The sequence below is a fragment of the Molothrus aeneus genome, chromosome 6 (assembly GCF_037042795.1).
Source record: "Molothrus aeneus isolate 106 chromosome 6, BPBGC_Maene_1.0, whole genome shotgun sequence".
NCBI lineage: Eukaryota > Metazoa > Chordata > Aves > Passeriformes > Icteridae > Molothrus > Molothrus aeneus.
Window position 1 is genome coordinate 25,235,588 of NC_089651.1, and position 19,371 is coordinate 25,254,958.

A 19,371-nucleotide genomic window follows, 5' to 3' on the forward strand; every position below is an offset into this window, starting at 1 on the left:
AGGATTGCTGCCTCATTTCAGTTGATTGGAGGGCCTTAAAAATGAGCAGCAGCTCAATTCCTTTTTCTCTTGTATATATTTGTTTATGCCTTTATGTACACAAATGCAGGGGGACTGTTCCCTCCCCACTCTGACTTTTCTCTGGCAAATCACTATAGCAACATCTGCACATCACCGTGGCACCTTGGCAAGCCTAAATTCCTCTTCATGAGACCTTTGTGAAGAGGTGTAATTTCTATTGTACAGATAGGGAGCTGAGACATCAAGAATATGATTTCAAAAGCATTCAATGACTTTAAAAGCACATTGTGAAATATTGAGGGATGATGTTTTTCGGAGTACTGGGAACTGTACACTGGGTGTTCAGTGATATCACACTGGAAAAGAGACAGTGTGTGCTCCTGTAATCAGCACTACATCCTGATGCAAACATGCAAGAGTCATCTCATATTTTCATGGATACTCTTATGTTTGCAGTCGTTCAGCGAGGATCTGAGTGGTTGCAAGTTTAGTGATTTGCTTTCAATATTCTTAAACTTTCATATACCAAAGCAACTAAAATTTAAGCTCAGCAGAGAAACATTTTTATATAGCTTGGGGTGTTTTTACTTTATAGGGATCGCTCAAATTTCTTGCAGTATCTCAAGCTCTTTTACGTGCTGACAGTTCCAAACTTCTCACTTGTGTTAATACCTGTAACATCTCAAAGATGAGATCTGGTCTAAAGTAAAAATTTAAACATTACTTTTTCCATATGCTATCAATTACATCATTGCAAGGCAGAGCTGGCCTTCTCTAATCTGTCTGTGAATATTCTACCAAACCAGTTCTCACATTTAGTATTTAGTTATTTGATTCCAGACAGACACAATGATACAAACAACAGCAAACTGCAGTGAAACCAAATTATGTTAATTATACAATATATACCCCTGATTGCATATGCTAGCAGCAAGTTATCAAAGCCAGGGAAGCTGCAAAGCTCATGATTGGTTGTTTCAAAATCATGTAAAGAACTTCAAAGCAGCCAATAAAAGGAATTGTCAGGACTTTCAGTCCCATGTCAACAGTGTTTTAGAAACCTCCTTGTGCATTACAGATTCAGAATCACAATGTCAGTAAGCTTCCAATTAGTCAATTGGAATTGATCTGAATGTCAATTTACTTGAATATTAAGAAAAACAAATTCTTATTGTGTTAACCAGATTAAATAAATATCTTACTAAAATTATGACTGCCAGATAGTTACAGTAATTTCTTCCAAACTCTGAACACGCAGAGAATGATGAAAGACTGCAATCATCTGGACAAACAGACATTATGAAGCTGAATTACTGTGTCAGGGGCCCTTGAAATCCAGAGACTGAAATGTCCCATTATGCACCTTTAGAGCTATTTCGAGATCCACTTCAACAAAAATAGTGTCCCTGCCCATGGCAGGGGGTTTGGAAGTAGATGATCTTCAAGGTCCCTTCCAACTAAAACCTGAGTTTTAGCTACATTCTATAGTTCTATGAAATACCATAGTACTGTGATTGTAACTAAGATTAAATCAAAGAAAAATTTAGATTAAATGGCAAGAAGAGGGAGGTCTGCAGGAATGCAGACATTGTTCACACAAACTCTAAGGAAAGACTAGGAACAGCAAGCAAAACAAGACTCAGAAGGGCCCTCCCATTAGCACCCACCAGATGCATGGAGTAATTCCCCCCCCAAAACAGGTTTTGGCTGTTAGTTTTCAATATTCTCTGAAGGTTCATATAGCCTGAACATCTCTTGTTTCCCCTGCTTGCAAAGGAAAACCCGGGAGCTTTGTCACAGACAAAGTGAAGTATCACTCAAGGGTGTGTCGGGCCACGTGCCATTGCATTTACTGTGCAGCAGCACGCTCCGCTGATCAGCACGTAGCTAATTGCAGTCACATGCCAAAAGCTTAATGTACTTAAAAAAAACCCCAAAGCAACATTCAGCCTACTACAGGTGAAATTTGCTGACTCTCCCATTCTTAAAAAAACCCCATCAGCCTCCACAGGCTGAGTGAAATATAGACAGGTACTCTGTGCTGCTGCTTCCGACTGACTGTGGAGGGCAAGGGCTGCCAAAGGTGACTGCTTTGGAAGCACTTCTGTGAGGAACTCAGATGGGTTTAGACCAATCCTGATACAATTTTTGACTTGTCTGTGGAGGAAAGTTACTTGAATTACAGAAGATTGTGAATTGTAGAATAGTTGTTCCCAGCAAATGTGAATGTTCTTCCTCAGCAAAGAGCTTACCAGGGAGGGGAGATTTTCGGGAACACTGTTGAAGAAGAAGCATCATAAAACCACTTGTCTACACAGCAGCTGCAAAACTCTAACATGTACTTGCTAAAATGAATAAAAATGAGAATTCCTGTGTTTTAACTCTACTGTAATATCAAGGGAAACTGTAACACCACACTTGAAAAGAAACCTGAAGGACAGTCACCTGAAAGACAGATGACATCTTACCATGATATGGAGGGAGGGCTCCCACCTGTGATGTATTTCTTCCTAGAGGAAGACCCAGTTGGGAAGTTAAAATGCAGGGTACATCAGAGCAACTACAGAAATAGATGAGAGGTGAGATTAACAGGATTTGCTTCACTAAGAGGAGAGTATTTCTTAAAGATTTCTAAAATCTTGAGAAGAAAGCTGCTAGTTTGTTATGAATAAGAAAATTTGAATAAATTTACCAAATAGTCAAAAAATCAGTTTTGTTAGACAATCCAAATCAGTAGTAAATTTTCAACTAAATTCTAATCTCTGAGCAACAGGAAGAGTTTTTCTTGTACAGTCCTCACAACAGAGGTGCAAGGCATAAGGGACATGCATTTAAGTGTTAACACTTTAGACAGAAGCATTTCCCCTACCAACCAAAAAAAACTGCTTGCAAAAAAGTCACAGAGATGACAAAGGATACTGTAGTACTTGGAGGTTTAGCTCACATGGTCACTGTTAAGTACAACAGACCTAACAGAACCAGCACTACTGACAAAGAAGGAAGAGACAGTCCACGGGAAACTCAAGAAGACACAAAAGTGGTGTTCCAATGTTTTCATCCCTCATTCTATCAGGGATGCTCATCAGCTGAGGAAGGAAGGAGTCATTGTTTCATACCTGAGTACTGAAACACTTCCTCGTGCTTAGGATGCAAAAGCATTCCCTCATATGCCCCTAGAAGAGTATTCTATAAATAGAGTACAGTACAAAATGCCTGGAAGGCCCATTAGCTTTGCATTAGTAACTTCACTTTTCTGAAGGGGTAGGCAGGAGTGAAGAGGAGGCTGAAGCTGGAGGAAACCCAACTCATCTTATCATGCATTCCTCCATTTCAAGAGGCATTTGTTGGATGCTTTTCAGAGGAGCACATGCTAATGTGAGTGCTACAAGAACAACTTGTTTACTCTACAGATCTGCTGGTTGAATCTGAGAGCTGGGCCATCTGTATTGGCCTAATGGATGCTCCTGAGAGAAAGGTCGAATCATCCTTTCCCCTCTCATTCACTGCTGTGCAACTGGTGCAGGCTGCAAATAAAAAATAAATCCTTCACAATTCTAGGAGTATAAGATACGATTACCTTTATTTTAGTACATATTTCTCAGTTATACTTCACATGCAAGCAGCATCCCTTTGGATAGGGAGCTACAAATTGTTTTCCAGCCACTCCAACAGAAATTTCCAGAGGACAGCAGGGTGTGCACCACCATCCCTCCTGGAGCAGGAAGGGGAGCACAAGACATGCCTGTAAGGATCCCTGAGAGTTATAATGTGTGTTTCAGACTGGAGAGTCAACAAAAAAAAAGAAAGATGGAGGCAGAAGTGAGAAGCTGAGGAGCCTGTATGTCTATCTGGGAGCAGAAGCAGGCCAGCTCACTGAGAAGACCAGGACAGAACATGCAGTGCAGTGGTCACAGGCAGCACTTCCCAAATTACACTGATCCACATCCTGTGCCAGAGTGATTTTATCAATTGTGCTCTTCCTCCTCTCAGCTGCAACTTGGCTGTTCCTGAGCTACAATCAAAGTAGTGCAGATCCCTATTCTAGCTGCATGGAGCTTTTCCCACTGAGCTTTGTGTGCCTCCCCCACTGGGAAATGCTGCTGAAGGAAATACTTGGGGATATGGAAATAAAGCAAGATACAGCTCTAGGCAGACAGGCAGCTTTCTACAAAGGGGGCACAAGACAGCAAAGAGCAGGGACACTGTGGTGGGGAAAGCATGCAACAGAGGGGGGAGAAGGCACAGAAATACACTACATTTGGAGAGTGCAGCAATAATATCCTAAAGTGAAGAATTAAAGCAGCTCCTGGTTCAAACCATCCTGCAGTAAACTGTTCATCTCTTTGCAAAATAAGGAAATGAAATTTAGTGGCTGGCTAAATGGAAAGGACAGCAGACTTGAGCCATAATAGATAAGAGAAAATGCAGGCTAGGGGACAAAGGGTGTTCTGGGACCCTTCTGAACTAGACAACCCTTATAGGCTAAACTACCAAAATGTGTGTGAGGCTGGGACACTAAAGCACTTTTAGGTCCTAACTTCTCAGGACCTAAGAAAATTATCACCTTTAAATGTCTTCAATAGGAGCATTGATCAGTGAACTGTATTTAACAGTTTTGTAGTAATTAGTGAGTAAAATGATCTAATCAACTAGCATGATGAATACATGGCACTCCCAACATGCCCCAAACCATACTGACAGCTATTTCACCATTCCAGCTCATACACAAACTCAGTTCATTCGATCATTGTGTCCACGTTTAGCAAATACCTTGATCTCTTGGAGTAAAGTGAATTTCTCTGCCATTACTGCGTGTACGTGCATAGCACACAGTTGGAGTGAAAAGATGCTCAGATGAAATTATAAAGAACAAAGCTTCAGTGTGCACACCCATCTGCTCACTTCAGAATAACTGTTCCCCAGGTATTGATTACAAAACTACCTCCACCTTCTTAAAAAATTCCCAGTCTTTGTTTTCACAGCACTACTTCCTTCTCCAACGCAAGAAATTAGACTAGGACAGCCATCACATGATTTTTCCTAGTTCCTTGATTACTATCACAGAATCTTTTCTCCTATGATGCATAATACCAAGAATGTTGAAATGCAATGTCTTACAGAAATTGAACTGAATATGATCTAGCAGTTAATTTATTTTACAACTATATTAGATCTTATTGAACTTCTTAGACTGACACAAACTGTGCAAGCAGATGGGCTACCACTGCTTTTGCCACAACTTGTGATGTCATTTAGTGTTTCTCTTGAAAATTAAATTATATTAAGTATTTTAAAAAATTTATTTATGTTACATTAAATATATTAAATGTTTTATTTTAGAAATATATTCTAAATATATTTATACTCTTAAATAAATATTTTTATTTTTATCAGTGGTTTAAATATCAATAATTTAATCTTCCAAAAGTATAGCATGTGACAGTACATATTACATTTTTGCAAGCTTTTCAAATGATAAATTTTTTTCTCTCCGCTTTGGATTATAATCTAATGCAACTGTCTTGCAGTTTGGAGATCAAGACTGTGCATAAAAAAGTCCTTTCAACTCCCACTGGAAAGAAAAAAATATGAAAAAAGAAGGAATAACTATAAGAGAATAATGTCTCAACAATCAACTGTATTGAATACCACTGAAGACCACGTACTGTTTAATATTATAGTTGCTTCTGTTTTCTTGTGACCTGCTGCACACTTCCTCCAAAATAGATTATGAGGTAATCAGTGAATACAAACATGGGATAAGGGTACAGTTGTAACCGAAGAAGGTTACAAACATGATACTTGCCAGAGCACAGATGCTCTAGAGCTTTACACTGAGCAGTGTTTGTCTCCAGAAGCACCTCCAGATGCACACCCCTCCATGCTCTCTTCCCTAATCCTCTCATTCATACAGCTACATGCATAAAAACCACAAAGACACTGATTTACATAAAATTATCTCACTCCATTTTATTTAAGATTTTCTCCTCCAGTTAGTAAAAGAAAGATGTGTCTCTCTTTATACATATGTACAAGTTCAGTTACAAAAATAGACAGCACATTCAAAGAGAAAAAAAGGCTTGGCATTTGTCTGATTCCCTCTAAATATCATATATACATGTGAATAGAAGGGGAAGGGGGAAGTCTTCATGAGTTAATTAAACATCACCTCCCCCACAATTATCCCCTGCAAATCTGTTCAAAAATCAATCTAACTAAGCTCAGTTCTGCTATTTTCAGGTGTGCAAATTAGAGGCAGAACCAACAGGAAGCACTCGCTCTACACTGTAGGACGCCAGGCAAAGGATTTGGGGTCAGAAAAAAATTATAATAATAAAAAAAGAAATCATCTTCCACTGTCACAGCCCAGACCTGCAACTCAACTTGCTTCTCTCAAGGGATGAAAGTGCCCCGGCAGAACAGCCTCTTAATTCCAAGTGTGAGACAGAACAACTGTCCCACACCTAAATCTCAGTGCAATGCAGACAACGCTTACAGCAAAGCAAGGGGCTACGGGCAGGGTTTGTGCATCAAGAATGGGGAAGGAACAACCAGGGAACAAGAACACGGATGGGTGCTGGCAGCACTGCCTTCCAGCAGCCTCATGGGACACGGCTACCGCCCACGCTGCAGTGAACTCAACCACGCCAGTATGTGTGATGATCACAGAGATGAGGGAAAACACACTGCAGGAACAGTCAATGGGATGGCTGGGATATGAGACAATTTTTTTCCCAGGATTTGGCTGGAAGGGAGAATGGCACAGTTCTCTCTCTCTCAGGATTGCTTTTCATTGCTCCTCTCACATCACTGCAAGCTGCAGATCCATGCTCTGCCACGGCACAGTGAGAGGAGCAGCACAAACTCCTCCTCAACACTTCAGTTTTCCTCCTTCTTGAGATTTATACAAATAGAGCATTATTTTGTTTCTAAGGTTTTAAGAGTTCTGCGCACCTCAAAAATGACAGAAACCATTCTGAACACGGAGTTTGTGCTGATGAGAACTCTGAAATGCAAACCAATCACTGGCCTGTGGTTTCTTCCACTGTGTGAAGCAGAGACTGTGCTGCTGCTCTCACAAGGCCTGACAGCATTCCCTGTATTCTGCAGCTCTGAACATCTTCCTGACAAATGGTGCTGAAAAGAGTCTGCTCCCTGGAAACCACCTGAGACACCTTCCTTTGAATTTCAAGTCTTTAAAGAACCCAGAGATCCACACCAGAAGAACCCAAGAATTTTTTTGATCATACATCATCTTCAGCATAGCCCCCAATTACTCCTGCATGCTCACTGATCAGCTGCCAGGACACAATGTCTTGTGACTCTACAGTATTCTCCTGGGGTTCAGATACTGATTTCATAGGACAAAATTAATGCTGGGCTCCACCTCAGGCTACAAGAGAGGAAGTATACTGGTGTGACTTCAAGCACACACAGCTGCAGGATATTGCATGGAGTAGTTGGATGCTGTCTTACCCCAGACTCCCTTCCCTCCTTCTTGCAGTGTCTGCAAAGATAGTTTTTTGGAATACACATAATCAAAGTGCTCACATCAACCACCCACTCCCATTGTGCTTTGATTTTCTTTCCACACATGTGCTGGACAGCAACAAGGCATTTGTTAGCACGCCTTCGACTGGCAGGGTGGTCTACTCTGAAAGCCAACACAGTTAGACAAGCTTTGGGGGTTCAAAATTACTACCGACCACCTGAGGTGTGGGCACCTTTGCTTTGCTTCCGAATTGAAGTTTCTGATATGAGACTGCTGGTCAGGTTTAAACTTTTGGGGGTCCCACAAATACTGTTTCCTTTGCTCAAAGGGGAGCTCAAGGGAGAAGAGGCGTTTGAAGGTCCAAAATCTGTAAGTCCAGAAGGCCGAATGATTGCTGTTTGTAGAGGGCTACTTGCAGACATGCCTAGCAATGGAAAAGAGAATCAAATTCTACATGAGCATATTATTCCACTTGTGGTTCTTCAACAGCAGACAATGGATTAACAATCAGCCCTAAGACCACTCTGTATTCATGACTTACAACAGTTTAATGAAGAGGGATGTCCTTAAGATACAAAACATCTTACAGTTATACACTGCGCTATCTTCAGCTGGTGTAAAGCTGCACCTTAATCACCATCAGTTTAGCAGGTTTTGGAATGCAATACTGTGACTTCAACATAATGCAATGCAGGAAAACCACAGACATAGCCATGGCATAAACAACACTATCTGATCTGTCTGAATACCACAAAAAAAACCCCCAAACCAACAAAAGCAACAAGAGGAAAAATATTTGGTGTGAGATAATTCAAAAGGCAGATGAAACTCAAAGTTATCTGAGGTAAAACTGGCTATCCTCTCACACCCTTACCATGTCACACCTTCTACTGCCTGGGTCTCAGAATATAATGGACAAGCAATACCAACAACACAGCACTTAAGCTATCTGCTGACAGGCTGTAAGCAGCATCAGGCCAGCTCCCGCTGCCTGTGCCCTGCCCCACGTACCTTTGGAGACGTTGTAGCCGTAGGCCGCGTACGCTGCCGCAGAGGCCGCCGCCGCCCCCGCCTTGGCCCCTGCCATGGCCGCCGCGCTCCCAGCTATCGACTTCCGGCTCCTGCCTTTCCCAGTGCCACCCTTGGAGCCGCCTTTGGGACGACCTCGGTTTCGACTTGACTGGCCTCTGGCAGCGAGAGATGTATCTTGCATTGAAACGCCTGAAGAAGGAAAGGATGTTAAACCAGTGACTCGTACAGTGTTCCTCACCAGTGAATGCCACATCCAAGCTGCCTGCCAGTTACACCAATACTGCTCCTGTGTGGCACTCACAGTAACAGGGACACTGCTAGCAAGCCGCGGTCTCATGAAAAGAAATTATGTATACAAAACTTCACTCTTCAGCAACAGTATCTTAACTGCAACTACTTGTATTATTATGAATCCAACCTACAAAGAGGTGGAGCATTCCAAGTTCTACTTCAGGATAATGCATTTTCTTGTTTGAAGATGGAGATGCAATTATCTTCCATCTGCTCCCTCTAAAGAAACTCGTAAAGAACTATGATTCTACTTATTTCACAGTGAAAAACTACAGTAATTAAAACCACTTGACATTATTTAAAATTACATTGCCCTTGAAAAAAATTATTTCAACCACCCACTGGAGATAAAGAACTAATTATTAACCCAATAGCAAATTCAAGGAAAAGCTTAGAGATTAATAGTTCTGTTGTTGTCTGTAATTTGGTAACAAACTTAAGGGTGAGATCCCTCAATAACATAGGAACAAAGGACACAAGGTTTTGAAGTAACTAACATGGAAAAGAGGTAAGTGTGGTAAATGACAGACTATAAACAGATTTCCTATCAAATCAGAAGTAACTTTGCAATGAAAAGGCAATTATTTTCCCTCCAAATCTTGCCAACCATTCATATATCCTGGGTAGAATGCAGAAAACCTATTACTTAGCTATGCAAAGTCATGGTTTAATAAATGCTAGTAATAAATCAAGGCAAGAGTACTGACCATTCACGGTGTCTGAAACTGAGCCAGTAATGGAAGCAGGAGAGTTTGTTGCCCTTGACTGAGGTGCTGAAGAAGCTGGATCATCCACAATCACAAGCATATCATTACTGCTCTCATCAGGGGGGATAGAGCCCATATGTAATTCACTGCTGATGGATATCTAAATGTGACAGAGAACAAAGCCATTAGCTCCTCAGGTTAGGAAAGGGTACAAAAATAGTAAGATCTTCAAAACCTGTACAATCACAAGTAATTGGTACTTGTTCTTTCCTATTTTCTCTACAATAGCAGCATGAGCATGATACATTATCTGCCTGATCACACCACACTTTATTTACAGGCTGAACAGCAGTAAAGACCTCCACTCACTATTTAATTTCAATTAATGAAAATAGATGTTAAGTTATGAAGAAAAAGACTAATGGGCTCAACAGAGATTTAAGCAAATTGCTGTTCAACTGTGCATTTTCAAGTGCTAAAGAGAAAATAGGATTCTTAATTCACTACTACTGCTAATAAAAATCTTGATCAATAAAGGAACAGTACAATACAGAAATCTTAATCAACATGGCACAGAATAAAATACATTTGCTGCTAAAACCAATTTGCAATTCTTTACACAGAGATGAAGGAAAACAAGATATATGCCACTGAGAATTTTTAATTTAAATTCCAGAGGAGAAAAACCACAATAACTCAGAACCTGATGCAAGTGAGGAAGCAGAGACAGAGACACAGATGAGACTATTGAGGGGTACTTTCAAAGACACTGAATGTCAAGGAGCTATTTGAGGGATACTTTTTGGCTCAGGAGCAGAGAGTTCTTACTATGGAAGATATTGTTATGGGAGAGGGCACATGGTTATAAATGTGAGCATGAGAAACGCAGGGAAAAGGAACAAGAAAGCAGGAAGAAAGTTAAGTGGGACTCCAGGTAAGAGTGGAAAAATTTAATGGACTGGAAGGGAGGAGTCAGGGGATAAATTTGCTGTAAGAAAAGGGAGGGCAGAGAGTCAAGGAAGAGGGGAATAATGGAATGTCAAATAACATGACGAGCTGTAAGGCAGCTTATTAGCAGCTGTTGCATTTTCAATAAACTATTTTCATTTGCATGGTTCACCTTTAAGATGTGTCACTTCCCCAAAAACTCAAAGCTCTATGAGAGCTAAAGTACCAGACAGCAAGAATCCTACAAGATGTAGGGCCACAACTGAAACAGTATGTGGGTTAAAGAAGCAGGGAGTCTTACCTCACTGAAAGGACTGGGCATGGCAGAGTCTACACTTATGAAAGAGTCATCCCCATCAGCAGACAGGTTAGAGTTATCGGCTGAGGGAACAAATGGGATCACAAGGTTCATGTTCTCTTTCTTTCTCTTCCCATCCAATTCATCTTCCTTCTTCTTCTGAAATAAATGAAGTAATACCAGGAATGAAAAGGCAGTAAAACAGAAGAATGGGAACAAGCAACCCAAAAACTCAAAATCTAGTGCAGTATTTTAACTCAGGAATGCCATAGGAAGAATTTCCCAAAACAAGTTTCTGAAGCATATGGTAACAGATCCCTTAAATGCTCCTTCTCTTGATTTCAGAAGGGTTTTGTTTGTTTTTCTTCAAAAAATAGCTGGAATGATGGAGTATTACTCTTACAAAATTACTTTGATTTCTAGTACCTTTTGGAGTGAGCTTGAAATTCTTTATCATTACACAAAATCCCAATTAATTAATGCAAAGCTTCCCTGTCTTACAAACTGAGAATTTTCATAAGCTGGTTTTAGCAATGCTTTTTAAACAAACTAATCTTCCCAGTTCCATGGAAGCCTCATAGCTGTATGGGATTTACCTGTGTTTGGTGCTTCCTTTACATTCCCCTTTAGTCCTTGCAGAACAAAATCTTGATAAAGTCACCAATTTAATGATTAGTTGATTGTCAGGTTTGTTTGGATAGGCAGTACTTCCCTATTTTTGAATTTTAGCTATTTTGCTAATAGCTAAAATACAGGTAACTACGCATTACTTATTTTTTAATATCTCTCTTCTGCATAAGGAACTCCCACAGACTGACTTTCAACAGTAAAAGCAAGAAGGTTTACTCATTAAGACTGCCTTGGCATAAAATGTTTTCACATTCCCTAACAGTGATCCTGAAGCTCTTCTGGCTCTGTTACTGACACAGGCAATCTCTCTGTATCAAAGTACCTTCTCAGCATATTTTTCCCTTTTACGTTTACGTTCCTTCACACGATTTGTTTCTTCTTGCTGCCGCTTCTCTTCTTGACGCTGACGCACTGTTGGAAAAGAAATACAAAGCGGTCACCAAGACATTTCCTATCCTTTTATGAATCTTACAAGAAGTTCTTATTCTAACAGAACTGGGAAGAAAAGTCAGTTGTATTGAAACTAAAACACATTGAAATCATTACTCCATTAAAACCATTTGCTTCCAAGTCACTAAAAATTAGTCTTACAGGGAAATTCTTCTTTCAAGCAACATGAAAAGTCTATGCCTCTAACTTCAAAAATATGATGAAATACAGCGCTTTTACTAACACTTTTCTTGTCATGACCCACATAGTTCTTGTCAAAGCTCTGTCATTCAGGAACAATGTAATGATCCTGAATGAGTGCCAATAAAAACTTAAATCACATCATCATGTCTCATTTTGCACAACTTCATTCAGCTCAGCAGTGATATCAAACAAGCTTGTACTAACAAGAGTTGCAGTACAAAAAGAGACAGGAAACAGAAGTTGTTATCAGCAATACATGTGTTTGTAGAGATAAAAACACAGACTTCATAAGGTAATGAAGTGGAAAATGGGGGAACTGCTGAAACACTAATTTCACATACATTTCTTTTCTAGCTCCTCATCATCCAGCAGAAGGCTGACCACCTCTTTTGGCTTCAAGGTGTCAGGTTTGAAATTGCCACCTGAAATTACCATTCGTTGAATCTAGAAGGAAAAAAACAAGTGAAGAAAAGGAAAGATTAGTCAAAGCCACCATGAAACATTTTTCATTACCCATTACTAACAGTCAGCTGCAAAAATCATGCAAGGACGTCTCTCTAAGTTAGACTTGATCCAATTTCTCTATCATACCAAATTGAGCAGCAAAATTTCAGGGTATAAAATATGAGAAGCAACTGAGATAGAAAGCAGAAAATTACCATCCCTTATGGAAAGTTACATTTTTTCTGAAGCAGTATGTAATAAAATACAAATTATAATAGTATTAATTAATATACTGTTGAACAAAACAAAACAAAAATACAGCAACAGCCCTCAAGTATTATTTACCCATTCAAATATTCAAGTAATTGCACAGAGGATCATGAAGATCGCATTTTTAATAGGTACAACATTTTTAGTGTCCTTGACTGAAAATTGTATCTCCATTTTGAGTCAGTGTTGCAGTTTAAGCAATTCACTCAGCCTCTATTACTATATTAAAAACAAACCCAAAAACTAAGAAGAGTTGTAACTTAACAGAAGAGAACAAGCTTTAATATAAGGCAATTTCAATGATTTGGATCACCAGCAGACTACGCCTCAGTTTCAGGCTGATTTCAGGTAACTCTAGTGTAGTATCTCAGAAAAAAATGTTTCAACAAGGGAAATGTGAATGCATTCAGCTGCTGCAACATCATGAGCAGCATCCAAGTAAGACAAAAGCTAGAAAAAACTCCAAGTACAAAAAATATCTGAATGTTGTATATAGTGTACCTACTGCTACCAAAAACCATGAATCTCCTTAGTTATTTTCTTGCCAATTAAGTATCATGAGGTTTAAAGTTCCTAGTGCACTTTGCTGCAGGACCCTGAGCTTTTCTGGCAACGCTGACACCTCAAATAATTTCCACTTGATTACCTTCCAAATGTCTTTAAAAAAAAATCAGCTGTTGTGTAACATGAGAAGAATCAGTAACTCTGACACAGCAAAGACAGAAGCCCTAGTCTTAAAGAAGACTGAGTATTTTCACTGCAACACAAGAAACAGTTTTCATGAAGTCATACTGTAAATAATTAGCTTCTTTCCAGTTCATATGTCACTGAACTGCTGCTGTGTTAGAGACACATATTTGAACAAAGATACTTCCTTTTGTCTTCTGTCTCCCTGCAGACACTTTTTCTGTCTCTTTACTCATGTTGATACATGCTTTATGATACCATTCCTGTAACTTCTCGTTGCAGGGGAGTTCCTTAGTCCTACCTCGCTCTTCTCCTTTGCGCGCTGTAGGATGCGCTCCTCGATGGTGCCTTTACAAATCAGGCGGTACACGGTGACTTGTTTGGTCTGACCCAGCCTGTGGGCCCGGTCCATGGCTTGCTGGTCTACTGTTGGGTTCCAATCACTGTCATAGAAAATGACCTGCCAGGCAACACCAGAGGGATTAAATAAAAAAACACGTTTAGAGCACCTGGTGACTAAACAAACAGAAATCCAATATACTGGTAACGATAGAAGTTCAGTCATGTTTCACAGAATTACAGTCTCACTGTAGGCTGTGTTAAACTAGCCTTGCCCGGTCCTGTGAAGTCTCTTCCATTGCATTTCAGGTGAATTCAAACTAACTGACACTATGAATGCTTCAACTTCCAAAGAACATCTTTAATATCTTCTTAAATAGACTTGATAGGGAGGCACAAAATTCCTAAGTTTGTTATCACATTGAATCACTGTCATACAATTACTTACAGACTACAGTCCCCATCATGGATACATTTTAGTGTTACTTACCATCATATCAGAATTTCATGAAGAAAGTAGTACTCCTATTTTTATTCAAAACCTAGATAAAGTCTCATGTTTCTAGTACTTTGACTATAAAAAACTGAGATGCTACATTAAATTAATATTGCACTATTACTCTAATAGTACTTTATGCACAATAAGCATCAAAACCAAAAGCATTAAAAAAATTTTAGCAAAGTATTAAGAAAGGAACACAGAAAACCACTAAAAGTCCTCATTCAAGGAACCTGCCTGAGCTTCCACCTGTTTATTTCTTCTTTTAAACCCTAAAAATTCTGCAGATATTTGTTTTCTTCTGATTTCTTGTGAATGACAGCAAGATAGGATAGGATTTTTTTTGATTCAGAGATCTTTGGGTTTGTGTGGCTATGGACTTGAGGTCAAATCTGCAAGCACACCAGGTGCAGGTTAGAAGCACAAGAATAGCTGTTAATGAAAAGATTAATAGTTCATCAGTATTCCTTCCCTAGTGATTAGTGGCAGCTGCTCCAGAGTGCAAATCCTTGCAATTCACCTAAATCAGTCTGTCTTTACACCTCAGGGGAAGAAATTTATCCTTCCTGAGTAGCTGATCTTCAACTACAAATGCCTTCCTACTTTTTTATAGGCATTGTTTCATTCTTCTGGACACAGAAAAACGGGTAACTGATAACTATTCCACTGGTTCCTTTGCAATTGAACCTTGGGAGCAAAGGGTCATTCATACAGTGAATGCTGTTTCATCCAAGTGTCATTTGCACCTGTAAACCCCTTCAGTAATCCAACTCCTTTCTGGACCCTGGTACTGAAGTATGTGTGGAGTGGGAAGAAATTTCCAACTGTAACCAAAATGTCCAATATTCTACAACTTTAACATCAAGATAATATTACATTGCGAATAACAAAGTAAACAGTACATACAATTTCACAATGCGAATGGCAGTACTAAAAACATTGATCAGTATGGGCAAGAGTGGCCAACTTTCACACAGAATGACCAATTTTCCAGCATAAATTGTTACCAAATTTCACCTACCGTATCTGCAGCTGTAAGGTTAATGCCCAAGCCTCCAGCTCTTGTACTTAACAGGAACACAAAAATATCATTCCTGTAGAGGAAAGAGATGAAACCCCCTTATTTTGTGCACGAACAAGGAATAACCACAAAAGCAATTTTTTGACCCATATGAAGCAATCAGGGCTATTTCTATTACTTGAACAGTTCAGAATGCTTTGTGCTGTTCATTCACGGTCAAGGAAAAGAAACATATGAAAGAGTAAAAGAAGGTAATCTACAAATGAGGACTGTCTGAACATGTAAACATTCAATTTGCAATTGCAGTTTATTAATCTGTATCAAAACAAACTAGGGCTTGTTTATCTTCCCCACACTGGAAATAAGGATTTCATACACACAAAGAACAATCTATTGTTTCACAGAACTGACCCAATGTTAAAGAAATCTTGCCTTAATGATGCTCAACTGATAAAAAAAAAGAAAAATAGAAGTCAAAACTGTGTAGATGCAAGTTTTGTTCTAAATTTGGTGCTTTGAACAGAACAAACAAGGAGACAACCCTATACGTAGCATGACCAAATACTGATGAAAACTCCAGTGATAACAGCAAAATCAAAGCTTCTGCCAAGGTTGTGAACTGCACTAGTGTCTCTGCAGGGTCACCAGTATTTAGAAGTGTTCCACACCTTATGGATCTGTGAACAGGCTGACAAAAACAAAGCAGACAGTACACTAGTAGGGACTCCAAAGACACTGACACATTGTCCTTCTCTGCTTAAGAGAGGACACAGTCTGGAATGCCACATCCTTTTGGTACTACACTGTCTGAACAACTTGGCAAATGTAAAATCAGTGAAGTACCAGAAACTCGAGCGGAATGAACGGGAAGGAACTAAAACCAAGCTGTCAATCTTCAGACTTTATCTTGCAAATAAAAAAGCCAAAGGAGTCAACAGGTGCCTGTTTGCACTGAAGGTAATCCTTGGCCAGGTAATCTCTTGTAACTATAGTGGGATGCATGTATAGACAGTCACCTGAACATGCAGCTGTGATATGCTTCTGGATATGCCATATGGGGAGCAAAGTGGACAGAGCCACAGACTATGTGAACAAATTATCATGCCATAGCTATGGATTTTCAGCACCTTGCAAGGATATCCTGCAGAATAGTTTAGTCTCAGTCATGCTTTTTTTTTCCTGGAAATATTTCTCATAAGTAAATCATGTATAAGAGGAACTCAACTATCATCTTAATAGGAATTCTTGTTTAGACTGGCTGACATACATTTCAAAGGGATTTCCTGCTGAAAGTATTATTTTTCTTCAGTTGTTTTATTCGCTAATAAAACCAAATTCTGTCTGTTAATAAAACTATTTTTTTCACTTCTTTTGGTTAAAGGACCTTACAGGAGGAAGTGTGAGTATTCCAGGAGGACATCATAACCTGCAAGGAACTTGTTTCTGACACCTGGAAACAGGCAGAAAGAAAGGTACTACATTGTCCTCTCACTTCTGCACATGTTCAAGTTCACTAGAAGATTCATCATTGCAACACGGTCCTTCAGGTCCATCAGCCTCCTGAACCAGTGACCTGAAAGGCCTTGACTCCTATCTTCAGCAACAATACTTTGGGACCACTAACATAAGGAATTTTCTCAAGTCTAGAATGTTGCTTTCACCCTGCAATAAACAACTATGTATGAACCTAACTCCACTGAAATGGGAAAGTGACCTTCCAAGCTCACCTCAACATACAGGAAGGATAACCTTACTGTGAACTACCATACCAAAATGACATTGTATCAAGCCACAGTTCATGATTAAAAGGAAACTTAATAACCATAAACATAATCATTTTAAGTAATGCACCCTGATTCGCTTATTAAAATGGTCAGGATCCATTTTGGTTTACTAAATGAGAAGAGTTACCCTACATTTCTAGCTAATAAAATCCCAATTTTATCTTTTGTATATTAGTTTAGGGTTTCTTAGTAAAATATGGTTAAATAGTTTGTTTTGCAGAAAACTAGGTCACTTTCAATACTCTGGCATATGCAAGATTTTCAGTCTCATCTTTACAGTGTCAATTGTCAAAGCATTTAATAACCATTGGACATTTGCTGCTTTTCTATTGAGCTTCTTTCTAAGCAACAGCCTATTTGGATTGGTAAGAAGTACAATAGGTGGCTGCACTAAAACTGCTTCCAGTACTCTTTCACAGATTCATATCAAAACCACTGACAACTGGTCAGCAAACCATCAAGAAACTGTTTCAGATAAATGAGGTCAATTTGATATAAAGAAAGGTAAGTGCAAATTTCATTTATTTCCATTACATCTTACATCAATTTCCTAGTTACATGTATTTTAGCACGAACACATCTTGCAAACTACATTACCTGTTCTGAAAATCTGCTACCATGTCCCTTCGCTCAGAAATCTTTGAAGAGCCATCCAATCTCATGTAGGTATGTTTCCTATAAACCATGTATTCCTGCAAAAAACATGCACAAAAAAATACAATTGTTCTTGAAACTGTTCCGTCTTGATTCTTGCAGAGCCCCTTGCCACACACAATAAAAACAGGATTGCTAATTATAACAAGGTTCCATAAACATCATTGACAAATGTTCTGTAAGCAATACTTGATAATAATACAATCCAGAAGTTAAAGCTACTTAATCATATCTCAGCTTCTGCCTATTTCCTGTAAGACATAGATGACAATGTAAATTCAGAGCTGGAGATACATTTGCTGTACTGCAGACCTATAAATAAAAAACTAAACAAAAATCACTAAAATGGGAAGTTTGTTTTCATAGAGTCTAAATTTTTACTAAATCCCAAGTTTTTACTGTGCAAGCAAACCTTTCCAAACAAACCAATTGCATCTGCTCCCTGTCGATTGTATATCATTTGACTGGTGGTTTTAAAAACCTGGAGCTGTATAATGTCTGTCTAGCCTTTATCTCAGCAGTGAAGAGCCTGTGAATCTCTTACATAGGAGAACACTGAACACTTACACTGGTGTGTGAGCCCACAGCTCCTGCCAAGCAGCAGAACTGAAACCATTGCCTGAGACAAATCAAATGGCATCAGCTAGGAATGCTGATGAAAAAGCAAATGGTTTTTCCACTGAGACACATTTTTCATGCTCTAAGGTTCTCAGCATTTCTTGATACCTGTGCAACTATCAACAAAATCTGAATTATAGACAAAGCTCAAATAACCACAGAGTTTCTCTGGAAAGACATCCTCTGGGGTGCTTAAACAATGGGATCCTTACTTGGCTGAAAAGAGGCAACACCTACTGGTTACACGAGTTAGTTTTAGCCATACTGGTGCATGAGTCTTTTTGAGATGCTGTGAGTGCAAATGAAGACAGAAAGGAACAGACAGGCTTTAGCAGCAAGAACTATTGGATTCATCTTGCTCCAAGCCACAGTGCTCAGCACACACAGAACTGATGTGCTGTGAGAAAACATGGCAGTGCACTCTAATGAACCTTCTGACAGAACCATGCCCAGTCCTCCTTTTCACCTATCCTTCAGGGCTCCTGATCCCTTTGTGTTCTGCAGAAACAGTGAAAGAGCTGCCATATTATAAGGAAACTGAGAAAAAGACTGATGCAGAGGACGCAAGTTTCAACATGAAGCAGGTGAAAAGAGAAAATGAGGTAAATAAAAGTGTGGAAATGGCCAAATCCAGACATGGATTACCTCCATGAAACAGAGCTCATGGCTAGTAGGATTTCTGGAGTACAACAGAAGTTCAAAGCAGAGAACAGCTACTTCACCACACAGACAAACAAATCCTAATTAACTATTAATTTATTCCATTTCTATGACAGGTTTCTGTCACAAACTAAAACCAGACAGATAGAGTTGTCAGGCACTATGCCACCTTTTCTCCAGATTTGATAAATTCTTTTATGATTATCACAAGAACCTTTCCCTTTCATTTCTTTGTTACTGTCTTTATCTGCCTTTATGATGATTCAACCTTTTGATCTTGACTTAGTCTTCCCTCATCTGTTAACCATCTTTCATTATCTGTCTTCTAAAAAAACTTCAGCAC

At 39.3% G+C, this 19,371-nt stretch overlaps 1 protein-coding gene across 1 annotated transcript in view; it reads right to left on the reverse strand.

Annotated features, from left to right (window-relative positions):
- Nucleotides 1-5,965: 5,965 nt before the first annotated feature.
- Nucleotides 5,966-19,371, reverse strand: part of INO80 (INO80 complex ATPase subunit) — a 57,110-nt gene continuing 43,704 nt past the window's right edge. The window contains exons 28-36 of the mRNA XM_066552478.1: nt 17,694-17,788; nt 15,313-15,385; nt 13,755-13,913; nt 12,394-12,496; nt 11,742-11,830; nt 10,793-10,948; nt 9,544-9,703; nt 8,525-8,734; nt 5,966-7,937 (exon numbers count right to left, since the gene is read on the reverse strand). Of these exons, the coding sequence (XP_066408575.1) occupies nt 7,720-7,937; nt 8,525-8,734; nt 9,544-9,703; nt 10,793-10,948; nt 11,742-11,830; nt 12,394-12,496; nt 13,755-13,913; nt 15,313-15,385; nt 17,694-17,788 (1,263 nt within the window). The 3' untranslated portion in view covers nt 5,966-7,719. The remainder of the gene's footprint in view (nt 7,938-8,524; nt 8,735-9,543; nt 9,704-10,792; nt 10,949-11,741; nt 11,831-12,393; nt 12,497-13,754; nt 13,914-15,312; nt 15,386-17,693; nt 17,789-19,371) is intronic.